The sequence below is a fragment of the Ambystoma mexicanum genome, chromosome 5p (assembly GCF_040938575.1).
Source record: "Ambystoma mexicanum isolate Mex_15411 chromosome 5p, UKY_AmexF1_1, whole genome shotgun sequence".
Taxonomy (NCBI): domain Eukaryota; kingdom Metazoa; phylum Chordata; class Amphibia; order Caudata; family Ambystomatidae; genus Ambystoma; species Ambystoma mexicanum.
Genome location: NC_090930.1, coordinates 663,409,972 through 663,435,379, shown reverse-complemented (window position 1 = coordinate 663,435,379; position 25,408 = coordinate 663,409,972). Strand labels below are relative to the sequence as shown.

General features: G+C 40.7%; 1 protein-coding gene across 2 annotated transcripts in view; it reads left to right on the top strand.

Moving 5' to 3' along the window:
• LOC138481120 (glycine receptor subunit alpha-4) overlaps positions 1 to 25,408 on the top strand; it is a 1,152,059-nt gene that overhangs the window by 943,565 nt on the left and 183,086 nt on the right. The window contains exon 9 of one of the 2 annotated variants that reach the window (XM_069613038.1): positions 1,486 to 1,596. The exons of the other annotated variant lie outside the window; for it this stretch is intronic. Within the exon in view, the coding sequence (XP_069469139.1) occupies positions 1,486 to 1,596 (111 nt within the window). The remainder of the gene's footprint in view (positions 1 to 1,485; positions 1,597 to 25,408) is intronic. 2 annotated transcript variants of the gene reach the window in all.

Sequence of the window (25,408 nt, the reverse complement as noted above, 5' to 3'; positions counted from 1 at the left end):
ACACTTAATTCCAGGCACTCGATTGAAAGGGAAATGGGAGCCATCAGTTCCGAATCAATTGATTCAAAGTACTTGGAGCTGCACCTCACAATGATTCAACCAAAAGATCTCGATCGGGATTCAAACCACTTGAAAACAGTATTTATTGGGTCAACACTACTCAAAGCTCTCTTTATGTGCTTTGAAAATCTACGTGGCAATACTGGTTATTAAAGACAATGATAGAAAAGGGACATTAATTCCATCCTGTATCACTTGCAATGCAGAGAGGGCACAGAGACCTCTGTGCCTGTATATTGGCTCCAATAATATTTAATCTGCTCAAGTTAGTAGTAAAGTCACTAGAAAATTTGCTGGATAAGCTTGAATGGATTTGACATGTTTCTAGCCAGTCTGTCCCTTTTGGCTCATGTCAAATCAGGTCAGGTTCGTACTAACTTCACAGGAGTACATACTTCATGACCTCGAGCAGATTCTACAAGCCTCATGGCAAATGGCGCACATTGGATTCATTTCTATTTCTTAGCTTCCTGTTGGTGTTTTTGTTGCTTGGTTGGAATCAGCGTGTGAGTCCTCTTGATAGAGTTTTAGTTGATCTGAGCTGGTTCTTACACTTTCTTTATGAAATGCCAGGCAAAGGTTTAAGTCGCAAACGATATGACTCGCCCAATGCAGTTTTATAACGTGTTCTCCCTTTCCCCTTTTAAGAATGAAATTTAGTAAATGGGAAGATAAAAGCTACACCTTTTTCTTAGCTACGATATTCTTTTGACCTTCATAATGATATGTGGAGCATAGCTCAGTGAAGATTCTCTATAATTCCCTGTGTGTGCGGTTTGTGTGTGGTGTATGTGTGTGCTGTGTGTGTAGTGTGTGTGTGTTGTGGGTGTTTTGCATTGTAGCTCACGTCAATGTTTAATCGACACAAAGATTTCGGTTCAGGGTTTGCAGTGTGTTCCACACAGTTAGCATATGTCACCCTGCTGTACTGCATGCATTAAGAGGAGAGCAATGACATCTGCAGCAAAGGCCATTTTGAGTCTAAACATAGGGACTCTTTGGAACGCCATGGTGCATGGAGACATGGAGTGACAGGAAGAAGCATAGTCCAGATGTTCTGGGCAGTCTACCTCACTTCTGCTTGAAAACATCCAGCACGTCATGTTTATAGAAAATACTAATGTCCCCCACTCCCTGGGCTATGCCCAACATTGGTACATTTCTCCCTGAGCACATCTGTGTCTTTTTTCTAAAAAAAATAAATAAATAAACTCTGAATCTGTTGTGCTTGCATCTGCAGACCTTTTAGGGTTCACAAAAGCATACCCCTCTGGGGCAGCATTATGTGTATACCAAAGATGAAAACACGTTATGGACTGATGCGAGATCATTACATTAAGAAGAAGATTCTGAATTGATAATTGACCATCCGAGCCGCCAATCACATTCTGTCCTGTTTTTGTTTGGTTGCTACTGGACCAAAAGGGATTGGATAGCCAGTCGGAGAGCATAACATCTGAGCTACAGTCAAGCGACCTATGCAGCAATGACCCAGCCTATGGAACGCTCTGTCAGTTCTGCAGAACCAACAACAGGGTAATGAACGAACAACCCACCTTTGTTTTCCATCCCAGCCTTCTATGGTATCCCTGTGAAGTCAAATACCCATTGTCTTTGCCTTGATCCCTTTACAGTGGAGACTGGTGTTGTACTTGTGTTCTGTAAAAATGTGCAAATTGTCTTCAGGTACGAGGAGCCCTGGGGTTGTTTTATAATGCATGTGAAGTCCCAGTCGCCCAACAACTGATCCAGCCATGTTCCAAATAAACATGCATTGGCAAAACATATACACTTTGACTCTCATGTGTAAAGGTTATCCTCAATTGTCAAATGCTATGCCATGACTAATGAGCAGCAACAAAGTTTACATCAGCATAAAGTAATTAGCACAAAAGAGGCATACTTAACAAACCAAAAGTGTAGAGCTCAACAATTTTCTGTTAACAAACACGGACTCTTTTCATTAAAACGGTAGCTGGGGCAACCACTAGCACCGAAAGCATACACAGAATGGCCACATTTCAGCCAATCACAATAGCAGAAAGAAATAGAAAAGGGGAATGATTGAAACATCACGAACGTGAATGTGTATTCACAGTCATGTTTCATTTACCACTATCCGATCACAGTTGTGTTTGCTCCACTAAGGGCCCGAGTCATAGGAAAAGCAGATAGGTCCTGCAAAGTACTCTGCGCATAAAACCACTTGCCCGTACCTGCACGTGAAAGCATGCTATGCACCTTCCACGTATTCATGGAATATCAACCGCAAAGTAACCCTAGGGGTAAGTAGTGCCCAGAACGTCCACGCAAAGCAGATCCAGCCACATATATAATAAACTTTTGCGCAGTCTGCCTCTCTGCCATCATGCACCCCGTCAATACTGTGGGCCGTCCCCCCGCAATCAAATCATCACCCCAGTGACACTACTATGACCTCAAAACACCACTGTACTGTATATTATCTTGCATGACTTTGGCCTGTATGTATTGCAAACATATTATCATTATGTAAATGTACCCAATATATGTTTGTTACCTGACTCAATGCCTCAAGGTTGTCTGTGCGCTATTTAAATGAAATAAATAAATAAATAAACTATGTATGGTCCTCTGTAACGCCTAACTGCACCCTGATAAAATGCATTACATGTCACGTAACTCAAGTCGGCCCCCGGTAAATCTGCGTGCAAAACACTGTAAATGATGGCTGCACACCGCAAATCTGCATACAAGCACCCCTAACTTGAATCGGCACCTCAAACTGCATGCCACCACCCCTACATTTGTGACTGTACCTTACCTTTGTGCGTTGTTCCCATGCAATTGGGACTTTGCCGGTTCTTTCATGTGGCAGCAAGATCGCAAGGTGTGCGTGCTACTTCACCCGACGTGACATCCACGGTCAGAATCATGAATATGTGCGTTGCTGGGCGTGCGATTCATTTGCGTATCCCGTCCCTCGACACGCCCACGTAAGTCCTTGTTCTTCCTCATTCTGCGTAGGAAATGGGGAATATGCATGTTGCGCCTCCTATTTATTTCCTTGCATAAGCCCGTCCCACACTTTGCATGGAGTCTCGCGCAGAGTGCCCGACTGGACGCAAAGACATGACGAACCTGCGCAAAGTCCCCGCAAGGTCAAGAAAATGCATGCAAAGCCTGTTCCATGAATCAACAAAAGGAGTGTTGCATGGTGAACAGTGCGCAGTCACTTTTCAGCACACACAAAATTCTGTAAAATATGCCCTAAGTGTCACTAATTGGTTGAACATGACGAGATTTCCGAATAACTAACTATAATTATAATCTGACCCAGAAGGTAAACTGCCATTTTAAAAGCCACCCAGTACCGTACTACAAGCCAACCAGGAACAGTTAAATCGCCAGTCTGTCAATGTGCCAAGCGCCTGGCCTTCTGGAAATCAATTGGGACATTCTCTTTGGTGAAATATGCGCAGTCAGAAGAAACACCTCCTCCCAGAGAGATTACTTTCCTGGGTTTAAATATGTCCTCATCGCCGGACGATAGAGCTCCTTATCTATGTGGCATAGCATAGTGTGGAGCTTTGAGGCAATATAAAGGAGGGTGGGGGGAAGAGTATTGTGCCTTTATGGAATGCGTTTGCACCTCCCTTGCAGGGATATGTTGTGCAGTTAGTCACTGCACGTTAGGGCAAATACAGGAATTGAGAAATTTCCTTTGGCGTTGAAGATGGTGTTCAGAATATTGTGGAATCAGGAATTTTACAGAAAGCACATGTAAGTAAGTAAGTAATGGTAGAGGTGTAATTGCAGAACAGTTATACTCCCGGCATACCCATATGTGTGAAGTTTATTGGTCTAATATTCAAATGCTCATACCTAGTGCATGTTTGCAATGCATGACATTCAAATATTGTTTTTAAAGATCCCACAATGTTTGGACATGAAGTCTCATTATCCCTCACCATTCACTATGCTGGGAAGGGCTGATGGGCGTTGTAGTCCTAAACATATGGGCCACCAAAGGATGCAGACACCTGCAGGATTCCTTAGAGAACTAGTACATTCAAAACCCACATACATTTGGTGAATTGTTGGGAGGCCCTCCTTTCGCTGCTTGTCTGTAACATGGTTTATGTTTGTCAGTACAAGTTGGTGTATGTGAATGAGACCAGGAATAACACACACAGCATCCTCTTACTGATTGATAAGATCAATGGTGCCTACAAATGGAGGCCCCCTTTTACTTTACAAATGGCGAATCAGCAGCCAGCCTCACCCAACTTTGAGCCATGAAAGCACAGTACAACTTAAACTATTCCCTTATGAAGAAGTAGCACACTGCTACATTCAGGATAGGACTCAGCAAGAACTTGCCAGTAAAAGATTTAGATCCTTCCCAATATTTGGCCCATTGGCCAAGGCTTTTGGAAAGCATAGTTGTGAGAAAGTTTGCAGTCCCACCTTAACCTTCTCCAGATTCTTGATCCCATCCTACCTGTATATAAACCTCTTCATGGCACTGAAACTGACTTGATTGAAGCATGGGATAATGTCTTACATGGATCTAGCTCCAGCATGTCTTCTCTGATGCTCCTCCTTCGCCTCTAAGGGTCCTTCTACATGGTCAACTTTAACATATTGTTTTCTCTTCTAACAGAGGTTGATGGTGCTGGGCTGGGAGTTTTGCTATTAGTCACTTCACCCATAGATAACGGATCTGATGTCCATCCAGGCAGTTGCCTCCAGCAAAGCTAAGGAGTGAAAGGGGGGTGCCTCAAAGCTCCATGATCAAACCCGTTGTTTTTAACATCTTTGGTCTTGTATGACTTGCTGAAGAAGACACATTTACTTATTCATTATCTAAATTCCCTGCCCCCCTATTATTATGTCAATGAAGCACATATTCCACTGGTGTGAAGTCTCAGCAGAGGAATATGGCATTTTCTGTCCCAGAGGGTGCATGAGAGCAGAGAGGCGGAGCGCAGTAACAGAGCCTGTGGAATTTCGGTGCAGCAGGACCCTGACATTGAGAGGCCAACTGCCGAGTGTGATCCTGTTCTGGGAAACCGCTGGCGAGAGAAGTCTGATGAATAAACATACCCACTCAAGCAGTCAATATAGATAACAGCTGCTAGAGGTATGCAGTTAAGCATGGCCTTTCTTAATGTCAGCATTGTAGCTGCCTCTCAAAGGCTCCTGGGTCCATTGCTATCCCTTAGTGGAATTTGGGAGACCCGAGGGACGTTGAGAGGGTGAAAAGATAGCAAGTGTTACCTTTCCTCTCTGGGCTACAGGAGGCAGCAGGAAGCCATATGAGGGAGGTTTGGAATGTTGGCAGGGTGCCAGGCATTAATTCCTTTTGGGAATGTGTGCGGAGAGGGAGGAAGTCATGGAGGAAGAAGTAGGTGGGTGGCAGAAATCCTGATATTTTTAGTGTTTCATATGTTTCCTCATTTTTAAAACTACCTTCTTCTATGCAGCCACATATAAGTCAGAGCCATGATAGTGGGGGAACTCATGTTTTATTCTGCCTTCACCACCATACTTCTACACTACAGACAGCTCAGTAGATGGCCGTCAGAAGGGTGTGAGAGAAGTACAAACATGACCGATTCTCTGAATAATAAAAGAGAATAATGCTGTGTTTTAATCCATTGATATTACGCAGCCACGGTAGTGGCTGTGTAGTTATGGTTAAGTTGCTTATCCCGTAGGACGAGCACTTTTTGGGTGGCTTATAACTTCGCTCTCCCTGGACGAATCCTCACCAAACTTTGCAAAAAAAAAAGTATATGACCGACTATGAATTATTTTGCAAAGTTTGGTGAGGATTGGTCTAGGGGGGGCAAAGTTATAGGGGGGTCCCAAAGCTTACTAGACTGAATGGAGAAATAACTTTGCGCATGTCTACAGCCCAAACCGCTGGACGGATTTTCACCAAATTTGTGGCAGGAGCAGCGGCTTGGTCCCGAAAGCGTGCTTTTATTTTGGTGAAAATCCGTCCAGTAGTTTTTTTTTAAATGATCAAAAAGTAGGTCTAAATAAATTTGTGATATCTATGTCTGCTCCGCGGACACACTTCCCTGTTCGCTCCGTGGGCAGGACACCGATTGGCTAATCGGCTCGCGTCATGTCCACGGACATGTGACGCATTCGCTGATTGGATGGTGAAGAGCGTGAAGTGTGTCAGATTGTTCCGATGCGCCCGCCTACTTGGATCCGCTGACGGCGCGGCGGTGAACAGAGGCAAAATGCAGTTTTGGGGAGTGTTTTGGTGTGCAAGAGTGCTTGGGGAGGTTTGGGGAGTAAGAGATGGGTCAAATACTGTATTTGTTTAGGTGGCAGATGCTATTGATGTATTCGCCATGCCCGCGCTGTCCAGGATGTCCGTAATTAGTGAAAATGAGGGGTGTCCTAAAGACAGTATTCCCGTCCGTACTATCCGCAGGCAAGTTGAAACTGTTCTAAGGACACGTGCGGTGTCCGCGGACATAACAATTGCCCATATGCCACAGTTAAAATGTTTGATTCCATGGGTGTGATATGCTGTGGTGGTTGTGGCCAGGGCCTAGAGTCTTGGGTGCATGGCCAAAGGCCATGCACCCAAGACCGAAGTTATATGCACTAAAGTTATAAGACACCATGGGTGGCTTATAACTTTGCTCTCCTTGGATGAGTGCAGGAAAGGTTTTTTGGAATGCAGGGAACGTTTGAAAGAGCATATAACCCATCATATCACACCACCACGCTTACTCTCTTCTTTACACCACCACTCAACTAGAACAAAGAGATACTATGACACCATTTGGTATAACTGTTCTCATACCAACATCTTCCGCACATTCCCCATCATTCTAAGTAAACACTGCTGTTTACACACCCCCCAGCCAGGCGTTCTCCTCAGGCCTAACACAGCCACTTTCGGTCTGGATAAATCCTGCCAGAACGAACACATACTCCTGATCTCTCAATCACCACACCTACCGCTAAGAAGCAGCTGGCCATTCACCCAAGACTCTAGGCCCTGGCCACAACCACCACAGCATATCACACCCATAGATCAGACCCACAGAATCAAATATCTATCAAATATTTGAAAATCTACAGTTTGTGTACTCTTTGATTTGTATAGTTTGTATGTGAAGTTTGGCTACGTCATGTCATTAAGATTGTAGAGTTTGTTAACAAGCACTGCAGTATAACATATCCATGGAAGTAAACTTTTTGTATTGTGATGTATGGTTAGATGTTTGCTTCAGTGGTTCTGTTATGCAGCAGTATTTATGCGTTCTATTAGAATATACTTACTGCTTGATTTTTTGAGATGGGATATATTTTTTTCATGAGTTGGGTTGCTGGAGCACATATTCTTTTTCAATTTCTGTGATAAAAGAAAAGAGGATGTTAGTGTATGTATTTTATAAAGACTTACTGCATAAGAGACATTTCAGCTTTTTTTCGACCCTCATATTTAGTAGTTTACAAACCAGTGTAGTGTGCAGTTTGCTCAGTTTCTGTGATTGTTTTTCAAATCATTGGGTCTTTGGGAAAAAAAAATCCATGTCAGATTAAAAAAAAAACTTTTTCTGTTATGCTACAGTCTATTTGCTTGTTTGTTTTCAGTGTTCACTTGTTGTTTCTGGCTATTGTTCTGTCTTTTGGCTTGTTGCAGATTTTTGGAGCAGTTAGATACCTGTTGGCGTATTCTAACTGTCTATTTTTTGTTATAATTTAGTGGTATTGATTTATCTGTTTGGTTGTTGCAAAATCCTGGGGAAGTTAGATACCTGTTGGCGTATTCTAACTGTTTATTTCTTGTTATAATTTTGTGGTATTCATTTATCTGTTTGGTTGTTATAGAATCATGGGGCAGTTAGATACCTGTTGGCATATTCTAACAGTTTATAGTTTTTTAATTGAAGTTTTGTTAATGTTTAAGTACAGATTAGTTATTAAATTTTGGTTTTAAGAAGAGTAAATAAGCGTTTGTAAGATTTGCTGGTAATCTCTGCTTTAGAGTAATGGTACTATCATTACATTCAAACCATCCACATTTCTTTTTTATATATGCAGTGTAGTGACCTGCGTTGGTTGTGGCTCCTGCGTGGTAGATTATACCTATTGTTGTGAAGGTTTTCTTACCAAGTGCTACTTGACCATGTGTGAATTCAGTCAGCTTGCAGTTGTTTTTGGTACCATCTGCATTGTAACGTAGAAGCATTATTATTACGTATTTACTATGTGTTTGTATTAGTAAGGTGGAGCGATTATCTGAATTGTAGGTAGTACATAATCTACCATGGTTTGCATTTTGTACAAGTTGCTGAAATGGAACGGATTCGCAATTAGGTATAGATACATACACAAAGCGCTCATTAGGGATTTGTTCCTGTGTCACATTGTTGCAGAGAGTGCATGTATGTTTCCCCATGTATGAAATCTGGAAGATTTCCTTTATAGGTATATTTTTGTTTTCCAGTACTTGTAGTAAGTACATTAGAAATTCTTGTGGATCTTCTTGTGAGTTTATAGTGAATTTCACCATTACAGCATAGTAGTCCAATTCTTGTCTTATTCCATGAACACTATACGTGTTGTCAGGATTGTTTGTTGCGTTTCTATGAAGTACTAACATTTGCAAACACAATTGGTCTGTACTGTGTAAGTAAATGTTGTCAACAATTGGTGGCAAATGAAATAGAATATGCAAATTAACAAGGGGGGTCCTGGGAGTCCCTCTGCCAGACATTAGTCCTGGTTACGAGAGACTTACCCAGAGTCTTTAGCTCACTATCTTTCACAGAGAAGAAATATCCCAAACATATCAGTCTTTGTCCTGCCTTGGGGCAGTCCAGCACCGAAATGCTAGGCAATTCTCCTCTGAACAAGAGTACCAACAGAAACCCCAGACACATGTTTCGGTCTGGTTGGACCTCATCAGTAGGGTGGATCTGTGCCTCTCTAAGAATAGTGAGCAAGGGGTCCACGTCTGGATTCCCCTAGTAACTTAGGGTGAGACCCAAAGTTACTTAAATATGCAAATTAACAAGGGGGGTCCTGGGAGTCCCTCTGCCAGACATTAGTCCTGGTTACGAGAGACTTACCCAGAGTCTTTAGCTCACTATCTTTCACAGAGAAGAAATATCCCAAACATATCAGTCTTTGTCCTGCCTTGGGGCAGTCCAGCACCGAAATGCTAGGCAATTCTCCTCTGAACAAGAGTACCAACAGAAACCCCAGACACATGTTTCGGTCTGGTTGGACCTCATCAGTAGGGTGGATCTGTGCCTCTCTAAGAATAGTGAGCAAGGGGTCCACGTCTGGATTCCCCTAGTAACTTAGGGTGAGACCCAAAGTTACTTAAATATGCAAATTAACAAGGGGGGTCCTGGGAGTCCCTCTGCCAGACATTAGTCCTGGTTACGAGAGACTTACCCAGAGTCTTTAGCTCACTATCTTTCACAGAGAAGAAATATCCCAAACATATCAGTCTTTGTCCTGCCTTGGGGCAGTCCAGCACCGAAATGCTAGGCAATTCTCCTCTGAACAAGAGTACCAACAGAAACCCCAGACACATGTATCGGTCTGGTTGGACCTCATCAGTAGGGTGGATCTGTGCCTCTCTAAGAATAGTGAGCAAGGGGTCCACGTCTGGATTCCCCTAGTAACTTAGGGTGAGACCCAAAGTTACTTAAATATGCAAATTAACAAGGGGGGTCCTGGGAGTCCCTCTGCCAGACATTAGTCCTGGTTACGAGAGACTTACCCAGAGTCTTTAGCTCACTATCTTTCACAGAGAAGAAATATCCCAAACATATCAGTCTTTGTCCTGCCTTGGGGCAGTCCAGCACCGAAATGCTAGGCAATTCTCCTCTGAACAAGAGTACCAACAGAAACCCCAGACACATGGCGAAAACATGATTGGGGATGCTTGTGGTCTCGTGCAGAAGGGATGTGGCCTAGCAGTTCGGGCCGGACCCTTTTGGGGTGGGGCCAAGCCTGATTTGCATATGGTTTTTCCCTTCTGTAATGGCTTGGCAGGCGAAGAATGGTGGTCTGGAGGGTTGCCCAGAGCATTGCCAGTGGTTAAGATTAAGTCTAAACCTTCCAGCCATCACCTCTTTGTTTTTGCAAATGAAATAGAATATTCATTGCTAAATTTTCGTAGCAACTTACACCAGTTATATTTGAAAATCTGAATGGACCAGATAGTTCTGTGTCCAAGTCATTTTTTCAGAGTGTGTGTTGCTTCTTTGAAGAAGTACCTGAGTTACTTTGAGTAATAGGTTCTTCTTTGGTTGTGGTAACTGATGAAGTATTTGCTTATTTTACTCTCTTTGGAGGATTTGCAGTCAGATCCTGTTACATTTATGTTTGAATTAGTTTTCTTTTACAACGTTTTCCTTTTTGTGGAACAGGATATGTTTTTAGATGGGGGGTGTATAGTGAACATTGTCTATTGTATTCTAAAATGCAAGGAATATCAGCGTTTACTTTACTTGCATCAAATTTGATTAGAAATAGACCGTCAAGTGTACGTAAGCGTGATAGTGCTATGTAGCTCATGCCTTCTTTAAACACTGTGTTACCAATATCTATCAATGCTTTGTCTAGGGTAAGACCTCGTGATTTATGAATGGTGACTGCGTATGCTAGAGGCAGAGAAAATTGTTCTCTGCGTACATACATGTCTTTGAAGAGAAGGAATTGAGCTTTTGAGAGCCCTATTCTTTTTACTTCCGAAAGTTTGTCAAAGAGAATATTGGCAAACTGAATGTTGTTGTCACGTGGGTATGTTTGAAAGCCAACAACTGTACCCAGTGCTCCAGTAATTAGTCCTTGCTCCACGTCAAGGTTACGTTTAAGCATTACTCTACAGTTTAAGGATAATTTTAATATTTTCTCCAAACCAGCTGTGTTGGAGATAGAATTTTCTAAGGTATTTAGTCTTATTGTGGCTTGTTCACACATGGGTAGTGTCATACCATGTACGTCCAGTTTGTGGACCAAATTTCAATTATTGGTTGCATTTCTTTTTTCAACATTGTTTCATTGAATTTGGAACAGCTTGCAAGAGTTGGCATTAAGGACATACAATTGACATTTTTGTGCATTAATTGTTCAATAAGAACAGTAGCACATGAGTTATGGCCATAAAGTGCATGGATGTGCCAGGTTTTTAATATTGCTTGTGCTTCTTGAGATAGTACACCAACTCTAATACTTTTTAAAATGTTGGCATAAGTGAGGTCTGCAGAGTGGCGCACGCTTTCTGTTAATTCTCTGTATTGGAAATGTTGCCAAAGGTTGACATTTCCTATACTGCCAATAGTTTTACGGCAGAGTTTGTGTCCTAAGGTTTTCAAAATAGGTTCACCTTTCACTGGTGTCAATTGAAGAAGATCTCCGAAAATAATAATGTATTTTCCTCAAAGAGCTCTTCGTAGTTTGTTTAAGGACTTATTGCAATCTGAGGTGAATCAAAGCCAACATTAGGTTGGAGACCATGCTCACTTCTTCTATATTGTATTTGTTTGAACACTCTGCGTAGTTCCATTGCAGCTTCTGTAGAAAGTTTGTCAAATTCTAATTTGTTTTGGTGTTCTACCGGAAGTAGTAGTATCCGGTGTAAAGTGACACCGCCTATGTTGTAGGCAGCTAAACCTCTAGGGGCAGTTACAACAGGTGACAGTTTGTTGTTTGTCAATTGTTGAAGAAACTTGCTGATGATTTTGATTAAGAATGTTTTGCCTGGACCAGCTTCACCACTGACGTATAATAGTATAGGTTTGTAATTTTGGCAGGTACATTCTTTATTTTCATGTTGTACACCATGTGCAATTTCTTTTGTTACTTCTTTAAAAATGGTGCACTGCTCTTTGTTTAGTTTTGATTGTAGTACAGTTAGGTCTTCTGTATCTTCTTCATAGTGACACACAGTGTTCTCTACTTCTGACATAGCTAATTCTGCCTCATTTGCTATTAGTGGCTTTCTCAGTGGTTCTGTGGTTCTTGACTTCCTATTACAGAAGGTTGACTACTGTCGGGAGTGTCCTTATCAAGTTGGGCCTGGAGTTCTTCTTCATGTTGCTGTTCATTGTGCAACATTGTTTTGTACTGTGTAAAGTTTACATCAGTGATAGTGCTTTCATTTGCTTTGAAAGCATCTTCATAGGAGTCATAGTTTTCTAGTATCTCTATTTCTTTTCTCCATGGTTTAAAAAGTTGTAGCAGGGACAGTTATTTCTGTTGAGGAGTTTTTAATGACAATTTGATATGATTAATTAAGCTTCATTTGGTAAGTTTCACTAAGCTGCCTTCACAATCTGTCACTCTATATCTACCTTTTTTTCATCGGGTTTTATATTATTTTTTTGTGTGAGGTTTTGGGCTATGTGGTATAGACACATGGTTTCCAAAGTGGTGCTCCTGTTCGGGTAGTATGTGTCTAGTAAATTGTTTTTCAAAATGTCTTGGTTGGCTGTTGGGATCATTTTGGCTATTGTTTCTATGTCCTCATATGATTTGAGAACTCTTTTTCTAGATTTAGCGGGACCAAGACTTAGCCATACTATATTTTAAGATTTTCCATACAAAGCAGTATTGGTTAAATGATTTGCAGCTTCATAGGAGCCACATTCTCTATGAGAGAGCATGTTTATGCCTAATGTGTACAATTTCTGAGATGGTGTTTTGTCTGATGATAGGTCATTCCAGAGGTCTTATAGCTCTGTTTTTTCTGCTTTTGTTAAGTAGGCTGTAACATATCGTGCAACTGCAGTGGAATTGTCTGCAATGTACTGCACATCTATGTTTGCATTCCATAAGAGGGTAATGATTGCATTGTAATCATTGATATATTTTGATTCTTCTGTTCTTTTTATGTAATACGTGTTCTTAGGTGATTTACCTTTAACACTATGTCTAACTGAAAACATGAAGTTGTTCACTTCACCTGTTTCTGTAACTGGTCTAGGGAAACCAGAGCAGCATTTGGTGTAGTATTTCCCTTTGTTTTTGTATTTGCAATGAAAATATTTGCCACATTTGTGTCTTTGAAATTGTACAATTTGTGCATGAAGGTCACTATTTGTTGCTTTCGAAGGAATTTCACAAGTGACATATTTTTTGATAAACTGTAAACCAGTGGAATCACTGTCTTGACCAAATTTAGGAGCATCTTTAATCCATAAAAGCCTGTGCATATGTGGTGCTCCTCTGGCTTGGTATTCTTTTCTCCAAAAGAAGTGTTGAACTTCTCTGAGGGGAGGAACAGTTTTATTACAAATAAAATGAAGCATAGCAATGAAACGATGATGGAAATATCTTGAAACATTAACAGGATCTAGAGAGCAAAGTTCTCCAGGTGTTAGTATGTCTATGTTTGTTTTGTTTTTGTTTGATATGCGTAGGAAATCATGTAAATCTTCCCTTGCATATTCTGCACAACTTAACGTAACAAACCAAGCGGGTGGGCCAAGGTTTCTTATCATACAACATACATCTCCGTGACATCGGAACCAGTACTCTTTTGTACCACGCATGTTTCCTAACAGATTTGTAATGCTTGATTGTAAAACCTCATCTTTTTCTTGCACTTTTTGTATTAATTGCGTACCTGACATATTTTTAAAGTGGGTTCCTGGTTTCAATATGTGTGCAACTCCGTAACATAGAGTTGCTAGTTCACTTTCAAAGAGTAGGTTGAAAATGTATTCCACATTTTGTCTAAATCGGGGATCTTCAGAATACATTTGTAATGAGCGGTATTCTGATGCTGTTACCTGAGTGGGTCTATCATCGTATCTTCCTCCTTTGCCAGTAGGAAAGAGCAGGATAAAAGCATGTGCTTCTATACTTTTTTCCCATACGCTGATTGGTGATCCTTTGGTTTGTCGCATTTGGTACGTTTCTAGTGCATCATCTATGGTGTCATTAGAATGTAATGGATGAATTGTATAATGGTCTAAAATATTGGATACTGTAGCAGGATCTACAAGTTCAAATTGACCAGTTTCTGGTGACTCTTGAATTATTTCAGTTGTTTCCCTTAAGTTTTCTTCAATATTTATTTCTTTGTAGTATTCATTATTGTCTTTTAGATATTGCAAGGCTTGTCTAACTTTATGTAAGTCGACGGGTTGTTGCCAATTTTTTTTGTCTTTTGTTAGTACACCATTTACTAAGACAATTAAAGATTCCTCTATTGAACGTTGCACTCCCAGAGTGTGCACATATTCTTTCAGATCTAATGGTAAATGAACTACTTTGCCACAAATGCCTTTCAAAAATTCAGAGGGAGGTGATTTTGCAGTTTTTGGTTGAAGGCATATTATTGCTTGAAATGGGTGCACTGTTTGAATTATGATGCTCTCATATAAATTTAGTTGTTGCAGGGTTTTGGTAGTGGGAATAATTCCAAGTTATTTGTGATAGCACGTGAAGGAGTTTGGTTGTTGTCAAGTTTTGTAGTGCAGTAACTGCAAAGTATTAACGGGTCAGTTGTTTCGTATTTGTTTTCTGCTATAAGGTAGAGAGCTAATTCAAACCATTTGGAATCTTCATTGTCTTCTATTTTGTGTGTTACGTCTATAGTTTTTGTGTTACTTTTATACAAATTTCTGCGGCAACACATACACACATGGTTTGGTACTTCAGCAGATGTACTTTTAAATTTTATTATATCATTTTGTATGTGTGTAGTAGAAGGTTGCCATGTGAATAATTGTTGCTAGTTCCTTGTAAAGCTATTGCATTTTGTAGTGGCTTTCACTTCCAAAATATTTTCTCTGGATATGGTCGATTTCTTCGAGTAGGTCTTTGGGTGTACCATGTAGAAGAGTGTTATTTAAATTGGCTAGTGCTAAAGCAGGACTTTTAGCATAGTACAGTTTATAGACTAGATTTCTTATAGTTTAATGATGTGTTGATATCATTTTGATATGATGGAAGGTGCTTTTGCAAATAGGTCCTGAAATGCAGGCTAATGACTGTCCTTGTAGAACTGTGTATTTGCGCATTGGACAGGTATCCATATTTTGCAGCACTTTCATTTTGATTTTGTCTTTGCCTTTCACATACTGATTGAGGAACCGGCGTAAAGATTTGAAAGATTTTTTGGGAATGTTACACATTGACTTGCATGGCCATTTGTATACTGGACCTTCTGGTTCAGTCGAATGGAGAGGTAATTCTGAGTTTTCTGGGGATATTTTTGTAAGCAGTATTTCTTTTTCCATTATGGTATTATTAATTTTTTCATAACCTCGTCCACTGCTATGGATGGCAATTGTGTTTGTTTGGTTTTGCTTGTATGCTTCTTCATTAAAATATGGTTCTGTGCTTGTGGTGTGACCCCATTCACCTCCACCGATGTTTAAGAAGTTATTTTTGTTGACATTGCGTTTATTGAGAGATTTTTTGTAATTTAGTAGTTAGTTTTGTTAGTGCTTTCATTCTTTTTAACACTAAAATGAATAACTTTCTATCAAAGCTTTTAAGATTAATTTTCTACGGTAGGTTTGAAGGGTTGTGCATGATTTGTCTCCTGTTTTTATTAGATTCTGAAGGACTCTGTAGCAGAACATTCTTGCTAAAATACTTTTTTTGGTATGCTTACTTGCTAGTATATCAAGAATTATAGGAGCAGTTTTAGCAGTAGTGGTAGCCGAATTCTTGTTAAGCATTTTTTGTTTTGTTTTACATTTTGATAGAGGAGGCAAAGTTTCTGTGCTGGAAGCTTGTTTTGTTTCGCTAAATGACTGTATTAGCTGTTTTGTTTGAACGTTTTGTACAAACTCTGGTAGAGATGGATGCTTATTTTCGACACTTTTACTTTCATTTGCTCTATTTCTGCGTTGCTTTCTACGGACTTGCACTTGCTTTTTGGTAGGCATTATTTGGGGTCTGTTGAAAAAAGAAGAAGGCATGGGTTGGGCCATTCTGCAATGTATGTGTGCTGTGTGCATGAGTGTCTGAGTATGATGGGAAAGATGTATGTGGTGGTGTGTGATTGTGCATTCGGCAGTTACAATTAGTTGGGAAGGCTATTTGTCTATTTGTGTGTTACTAAACTGCGGTTCAGATGAGAGTAGAAAGTGAGCTAGTAGAGAGGAGAGGCATTAATATTAAACCTAATGGTATAAAATTAAAACAGTTCTTTGTTTTGTAGTACTAACATTCTAAGGGTTGAGTATGATATTTGTGTTCCAAAAAAACAGGGATTTGTGTGCCATTCTGCCTGCTGATCTCTGTTTAATAAATGGGGATTTGTGGGCAGAATGGTTCAGAAATCGCTGGTTTTTTTGGTGCGCAAATTACATGAATGAGCCACATAGTGTGTTTTCAGGGACAGTAAGAATATTAAGGTAGTATTGTACTTACTCTTTTTTTGTGGAATGAGCAGGTTTCTTTGGATATGTTGTGTGTAGTTCAGATGCTGTTGATTTTCAGGAGAGTGGTCTTCACTGCATTTGTAAAAGAAAGAAGTTAGTAATTTTGTTTGTTTTTACAGCACTGATGTTAATGTAGACGTTGATATTTATGTTTTTGTGGTAGTATTCTTGTTTATCTGAACATAGTTTATGCATAGTTTCATTTGACTATGTGCAGCCTTTATATTTTATTTACAATATATTAGATCAACATGCTTTGCAAATGAGTAGAATTTTAAGTGCATGAAATTCACTTGGTTTTTTAAAGCTGTGTTGTAGATAGCAGACAGGTTTGGAAGTGACAGTTGATTATAGTAGATGGGAAACATTTCACTAAGTTCATTTTATAGGTAGACATGCCCACAATCGGGAGCCCCTGAGAGGGAGATTTCACCACAACAATCGGGAACATTTATTTTCCCCATAGGATTGCATTGGGATAAGCATTAATTTAGGCAGGAGACAGTAAAAAATTGTGTGATTTTTCAATGAAAAATCAGGAGTCTCGTGCCTAAATCAGGAGGGTTGGAATGTGTGTATAGGTTATGCGGGAGACAGTAAAAAATAGTGCGATTTTTCAATGGAAAATAGGGAGTCTCGTGCGTAAATCGGGAGGGTTGGCATGTTTGTATAGGTTATGCAGGTTTAGTGGCATTACTCTGTTTATATGGATTCATAACAGTTGTACATGTACTGTGAATATAACATGCATACCAGTAGTTTGTATTCATGCATGTGGATATGAATGCATCTGTAAGTACAAATCTTGGAGACTTGTAGAGTAGTTTTTGTAGTAGGTGCTTTCCAATGATATGAGACTTGTACTCAGAGTGATCAGCAGTACATTTGAAGTGTGGAACTCTGATGATGGAGTTAGATGTAGAGGTTTTGGATGTGATTGGTGGATGGTTGTGTGACTGCTTAGCTGTATCCAATGAGGGAATGGCATCGAGAGTGATGTAGAAAGGGCAGAAGGGCTGGCTAAGAGTTACATGCCGCGCAGACACCGCGGCTGTCCGCGGATAGGGCGTGCTGCATCCAGGGTTTTCCAGCAAATCCAGTATGGAAAGGGGTCTGTAGGGATCAGCCAATCAGATGTTGACGTTGTGGGTTTGTGTAGAAAGGGAGTGTGTGTAGTGAAGATGGCAGAGGTGGAGAAAGTCAGTGTGTTGGTGCTCAGAGATATGTTTGTCCATGGTTTACAGCAGTATGCTCAATGCAGGCATGTGGCAAACAATTTTGATGTTAAAGGAGTGGAGGTGGTGTGGAGTGCTGTGCCTGATTGCAACGTAGAGGGAATTCTGCAAGTTTGTGAAGATATGCGCAGGATGAACAGTCCCCATCTGGTAGTTTTGCACTATGGTGCTTTCCATTTGGGAAATGTCAGTGCCCCTACTTTGTTGGCCGATTTGGAACAGTTGGTTCAAGCAGTAATGAACATCCTTCCAAATGCGAAAGTATTTTTTTCTGGATTACTACCTAGGGCAACATGGGACAATAGTTCTAAGTCCTCAGCAAAACATTGATAGGTGTGCAATCAATTGAGGCATGTGTGCTTTCATGCTTAGAGCTGGTATATTTTTCTATAATAATGAGAATATTGATTCGAGTAATGCTGTTTATTTTGAAGAAGATGGCATTTCCTTATCTTTTTTGGGAAATGCCATGCTGTTTTGGAATGTAAGGGTTGCTTTGGAGAAGGTTATGCAAAGATTTTAGTAGTAAAGGAAGAAGAAAAAAAAAATACAAAATAACATGTGTCTGTCAAGCATCTGCAAAAACCCCCCAAAAAACGGCTCTTTTCAGAGCCCACCTCAAAGGGGAAATGGGGCACACTATTTAAATTTACATTCACCACGCTCAGATTTTCGATATGTCCGCGGACATGGCGGTAGTCTGCGGACAGCGCGTATTAGATATGGGGATTTTGGGGTGGAGAGGTATGCAAATGAGAATGAGCGGCGGTAGGGATTGGTCAGTAAAGTTTACTGGGTGTGTTGTGTAAGGAGAGATTTTGTCAGAACGTCTTTTTCCTCAGAGAAGAACAGATAGCTATGGCTGTGTGTTTCCGAAAACACATTATCTGGATTTTGGGAGACTCATGGATACATTGGTTGGAGGTGCATGCAGAACCTTGAGGAGTAGCTGCAGATCTTGGATTCCCTCACGTGGAAGAGCACTGGCATGGAGTGCGTGGAATGAAGTGGCTGGACTTGGTACCTCTCTGTGCTACTTTAGAGACAGAGCATCATCCAGACATAATCATAATTCATTGTGGAGGGAACAGTTTAGGACATGTGTCTGGAATGTCTTTGCAAATTGCTATGAAAGAAGGACTTGGGAAGGTCATGGACATGTTTCCAAATTCCCAAGTATTTTTTTCTCGTATTGTGCAAAGGCAAATGTGGCTGTGTTCTTCTTTATTTGGTCCACAAATGGAGAAAGCGAGGCGCAATGTCAACAAGACTGTTGTGCCTTTCTAAGAGATGTTGGCATGTCCTCTTTTCACAATGAAAATATTATGTTTTGTAGCACTTACATTTTTCGCAGAGATGGAGTCATCTTATGCTGGCAATCAGATTTTTCTAAGAAATGTACAAAATGCATTGCGACCTTTTTTGGAATTGGAGTCATCTATTTTGCAGTAGATGTTGACGATTTCAAGTTTTTCAAACGCTCAAAAACACCACCAAAAGGCTCTTTTCAGAGCCACCACTTCCTCCCAGAGAAAAGTGCAGTGGTTTTGCTAGGGTAGTGCCCTAAAATTTTATATGTCCTAGGACTGTCCGCGGACTTCCAAAAAATGCAGAGGGCCCTGCACTGTTTATTTGCCACTTCAATTTTTAAACTGTGAAAGGTGGCTCTGAAAAGAACCTTTTATTTTTTGGTTGATTTATATTTTTATTGTTTTTTTTACACATGACACACTAGGAGAGGAGGGGAAAGGAGGGTAAGGAAGGGACACCAACTACGGGGATAAGAAAGGGCAGGTGGAGAGAGGAAGATATAGGGTGGGCCTTACTTAGGTAGGTAGCAGGTCTTCTGGTGCTCCTTGACCGTAGTCTCGAAAGCACTTCAAAGACTCTCCCCCCTGCAGAGTACATACGCAATATTGTGACCCTCGAAATGTAAGGGTCAACAGCATAGTGAATGGCCTGTGAAGCAGCTGGAGGGATGCGCTCTCCCACAGGAGTGTCTCTTGTGGTGAGAGGAGTGGAAACGGAGGATGCTGAAGAGGAACTCAACCTACTACGTTTATCACAAGGGACAACCTTGCGAAAAGTCCGCTCTGTGGAACGACGTTATGTGTCGCTTCATGGATGTCGTACCAAAGCTGTACGAACCACGTCTCCCACGACCATTTGCACTGTTTGCAGGTGACCTTGTTCGCACGTGCTTTTGGTATGTTACCATGAATGGTAAACAACCGCCAAACCCAAGACTCCCGGCGAGTGCTGGTAGTAGGGAGTTCCTCAACCTCATTCTTTTCATCCTCGTTCTCTACATCCTCATGCCCGTTCCCGTCTGCAGGTCCTTGGGGAGGTGGTGGTGGTGGAGGGTTTGGGGGTGGTGCTGAGGCAGATGTAGCAACAGCAGCAATGGATGCCATCAGGATTGATGAGATAATCTCAGCAAGAGCAGCAAAAGCAGCAAAAGTCAATCTGCAATAGCCAGAAGTACAATGAAGATCAGATCTGGGGTGTGGCCTTTTATAGGGGTGGAGGGGTGCGCTTCATAAACAGATCGAACACCCAAAAAGGTTCAAAAAGTTCCGAAAAGTATGTGGAAAGCCAGGGTCATTGTCTGGGACATGTGCAATGGTGAATTTTTACTGTAAAATAATTTGGATTGACTGAATATGTTCTTTTAAAATGTTGGGGAACTGGAAGGTGTCTGCAAATTAGGACACACGCTCAGCGTGGGTGCGGTCACATGATGACGTCGGGAACACGTCCGCGAAAGGAATGGGTGTCCACAGGACACCAAATGCACGGGAATGGTTGTGCGCATGCGCGCAGGTGTTCTACAGACAGTGTTCAGGTCCTCAAACAAATTAAAAGTGCGACACACGTGAGACGGACAGTTATGGACAGACGCGATGTTTGCAGGACTGGTCTGGTGCACATGTGCACAGATGTTTTGCAAACTGTACGGACAGGTATAGTGTCCTTATGACACCTCCATTTTGTTTGTCTACGGACATCCCGGACGCTGCGCGTGTTCTTAGGACAATTTCAACTTGGCTGCAGATGGTACGGACAGGTATAGTGTCCTTAAGATTCCCCCATTTTGTTCATTTAGGGACATCCCGGTCACCGGGTGTGTTCTAAGAACAGTTCCATCTTTGCTGCGAATGGTACGGACAGGTATTGTGTCCTTAGGACATCCCCATTTTGTTAATTACGGACAGCCCAGACAGGCGCGCTGTCCACTGACGTTTTAACTGCTTTTAAAAATAAAATTAGACACAAAGAATTTCATTGAAAGAAACATCATATTTTTTTATTATATACATATACACAATTTATGAAAGAGAGGGGGAAGCAGAAACTGATACAAATACAGGGGAATTAGGGGGTTGGAGAGGATGGAGGGGATTAAGGGATGGAAGTCTCATCAAAACGTTTTCTTGGTGTTGAGGGTTTGGGAATAGTTCACTGGGACATGGAGAAGTGGAACAGGTACATGTGGGACAATGGTATTTAATTTTTTCTTTTATGTGGTCCTCCACAAACTGTTTCAAAACATTGACATTTTCATTCAGCATGTCTAATTTCTGTTCCATGCGTTGCAGAGTCTTTACCAATGTGTCTTTTGGTGTATTATTTTCAATGGTTGTATGGTCTGTTAAAAATAAATATATATATGTCAAGTACACATAAAGTAATGATTATTCATTTGCTTATATAGAGAAGTGTCTACCATTATTATCACTGTTTTCAGACATTTCCTCACGTGGAAAATGTTCCTCAAGCCACTCCAAAGTACTGCACATTTCTGTGTGAAAAACAAAAATATATTAATTGTATGTGTACCTAATACAAAAAGTGTAGAAATATATAAGAAAAATGAAGTTTACTTACTAGCTTCTGGTAAGTTGTGTTCTCACTGTTGTGTACATCTGCTTTTGCTCCTAGCTGTGCAGTTTCTGTGAGGTAATTGTGTTGGAGACATATCTTTTTTGTTTTGGTATATTCCATTTTAGTACATCTTGTATTTAAATGGATGGTTGATGTGTTACATATATAGGTTCCAATTCTTATTTATTATTACATATGTGTTTAAATGCTGCTTTTTGAACTTGTGCAGTTATATGACTTGATAGAACAATTTAAGATACCCCCTGAGTTTTTGGGTAGTGTTGCTGTTGTCCGCGTCCGTCCCCACGAACATCAAAATCATTAGCTGGGGGTTCAGTATGTTCTATGTTACGTCAATATAAAGTCAATGACATTTGTGATGTCATCTTTGATGTACTGGGTGTTAGTTTTAGCAATGCACGGTGGCGGCACGAGTTATGGTTGCTTAGCTTAACTTAAGCCGAATTTCAGGGCTTTTCTGGTTTTACTTGGAACCATAACGTCCCTTTAACAAAGTTTCTTTACTGAAAATACATATATATATATATATATATATATATATATATATATATATATATATATTTGGAAAAAAGATTTACAAAAGAGTTAAGGTTTATTTATTTATTTTTACATTTGTAAAGAACTTTAAACCCATAGGCATCAAGGCGCTGGTTGCAGCACAAGTTACAAAGCTTTCATCTTGTCAGACAGTATTAGGTGGGGGGGGGGTATTTGCATTAAAGCATTATATTTTTTGCAATGATGACATGTACCTTGTTAATTGCCATTGTTGTATACGAAAGTATGAGACTTTAATGCTTATGTATAATTTTTTAGTGTAGATAAAGATTTTTAAATGTGTGTATGTTTTTAAGTTTGATATTACGTAGTCATTCTATATTACAAAAATATTATGTGCTTTCTTTTAACATTTATTGTAGGTCTAAATTTAATGTACTTTTGAATGATTTTGCATTTTATACAATTACTTGTTTTTATGTGTGAAATTTTTATACTGTTATCGTAATATTGTCTGCTTTAAAGCGTGTGGGTGAGTTAAGGTTACCATGATCTCTGATTTTTTGATTTATTAATAAAGTGTATTATGTTGTTACCTTAACATTATTATTTCTGATGTTTGTAGACTTTGTTTTTGTTGGTTTAAACTTAAGTCTTTTATAAAAAAAAAGAAAATTATAATGATAATTTCAACTTTTTTATGGCTACGTGATTATTGATTTTGAGTTTTTGTTGTAATCCTAGTGTGTGTTGTAAGACCATGCAGTATAAGTGTGTCTGTGGCACTAGAGCATGTTGCATAACAACGTGTGGTTTAAGTTTATGTGTTGTAAGTGCATGTTTTGTATGTTTCTGTGTTGTAACCGCATTTGTCATAAGATTGTGTGTTGTGTGTGTTATAGGAGCATGTGTTGTAGCACCATATGTTAAAGGATCGTGTTTTGCAGGAGCGTGTCATAACAGTGTGTGTTATAAGAGTGTGTGTCATCAGATGGCCTGTTACGGGAGCATGTGCCATATTTCACACTCTGAAACACTTGTGTACGAGCGCGATACAAATAAAATATCATATCATATCAGGTGACATATGTCCACATTTTGTAGGTGGATGTGTTGTACACACGTATGTTGTAGGTGCAGATCATGGAGGTGCACATGTTGTGGGAAAATGTTTCAGGAGCATGTGTGATAACAGTTTGTGATGTGAGAGTGTGAGTTATAGCAGCGCATGTTGTAGGTGCGTGCATCATACAGTATGTTTTATAAGAATGTGTCGTAGGACTGTGTGTTGTAGGAGCACATGTCATAGGAATGCGTGTTATATAAGCGCATGTCGTAGGAGCGTGTGCTGCAAGAGGTTGCATCATAAGAGTTTGGGTAATTATTGTTCACATACACAATATTAATATCACAAATTTACGTGTAGGGTTTTAATATAAAATGCGCCTCCATGCTGAACATGCATTTTATGCCTCCTAAAGTGTACATTTTCATAGGAAAAGTATACATTTTCATATGAAAAGAGTACATTTCTTTTAAAAGGTTTACATTCTAACATGAACGCCAGCTGTAACTTGCCTTTCATGTGAGTTTTTAGATATTAATTGTACAGTTTGGATGAAAAGTGTATATTTATTCCATCACTTTAAAACTGACATCAAAGTAAGTTGTGACTTGTCTTTCATGTCAGTATTTAAGAGATGTTAAGTGTGTAATGTAAGAGCAGTAAAATGTTAGGTCTGGGTTTGCTCGTGATGTGTTTATTACCCATGTGTATGACTCATCTTTATTCTGTATAATTGAAGTGCTCGCATTCTGAAGCACGTAGCTTGGAATGCGAACACTTCAGAATGTTTATGTTGGAACGAGGTGCAGTTGAACCTGCGTTTCATCCTGTCGAGTTGTGTCTGCTGCCTGTTGCGGCTTTACTTAAATAAACATTTTCTTATCTAATCACGGCGTCCTCATAACTCAACATTGGCAACGAGGACCGCCCACTCTCAACCCCGCTGGATTCACAGGATGCTTGCCGGTGCAGTACCTAAGGCCCGAGCGCATCACATGCAGCAGTTTCTACTTTCTTTGGAGAGTGCCGCTCCTCACTGCCAAGTGAGTTAGAAGTGGCGCAACCCCACCACCTGCTCCGCTATATCCCGCAGTCAGACAGCAGACGTCCCACTTCAGCAACAATAAATCAGGTCAGAGCTGGGGCGGGGCCGGGGCTGAAATTGACCACACAGCTGTTCCCCTATGAGCATGCGCACACGCGTTTAGTCAAGTGGATGCCAGAAAATTGACAGGCACGTCATGTAGAGACCTTCTTCCTCCCAGTCTACAAGGAGCAAGGGCAGACTATAGATTTGATACTGCTTGTTTACCTTTGAACTGCCTCCTGACAACCGCCTACCTACACCACCTCCATTAAACTCACAGAAGCCATTGTGATGTCATAAGGGAGAAGCTATTAAACGTTCCACATCCTACCCAGACGTGAACATTCTCAGCCCTATTGTCAATTCAAGGCACCCAGTTATTGTGACATCAACAGATTCACATCAGTCCCTTTTGCTGGGAAACCTGCATGCACAAAGGTTTTGCTGGAAAGTGACAACATGGCAGCAGCAATCCCGCCTCCTGCACCCTTTCTTCCTGAACCTGGACGCCCCCCTCTCAGATGGGACAGGTGGATAAAAACATTTGAGAATTATATAGTGGCCATAGGTCGTGACAGATATAGCTCTACCAGAAAGAAAGCACTGCTGTTTCACAATTTGGGGACTGAGGGGCACATTGTGTTTGATGGCCTCACCCGTAGTGCAGCAGAAGGTGCAGGGGATGTAGACGAATACCTGGAAGCAGTCAAGAAGATTGAAGAACACTTTGAGCCAAAAAAGAATATAACCTTCGAAAGACATAAGTTCTTTCAGCGAGCTCAAGACTGTGCAGAGTCGGTGGAGTCCTATGTGGCGTCATTAAGAACCCTCAGTCATACATGTGAGTTTGGGGATCTCATTGATTCTCTCATCAGAGATCAATTGGTGCGCTGCACGAACAGCCCCAGAGTACAAGAGAAACTGCTGGCCAAGGATGTCTCTCTGGAACATGCAATAGAACTGACGCGCAGCATTGAGCAACATCCCAGTATATGAGAGCCATGAGGGTCGATAAGCGGTCAATTCAAGGTGGTGTGCAGGGTGTGTGTTCGGTCATGCCGAGGAAAAAGGCACCAACCAAGAAAGAATGGTGGAATCAAAAAGGCACCAGATGTGGCAACTCCAGACACTCGTCAAATTATCCCACATGCCCAGCAAGATTTGCGGAATGTTA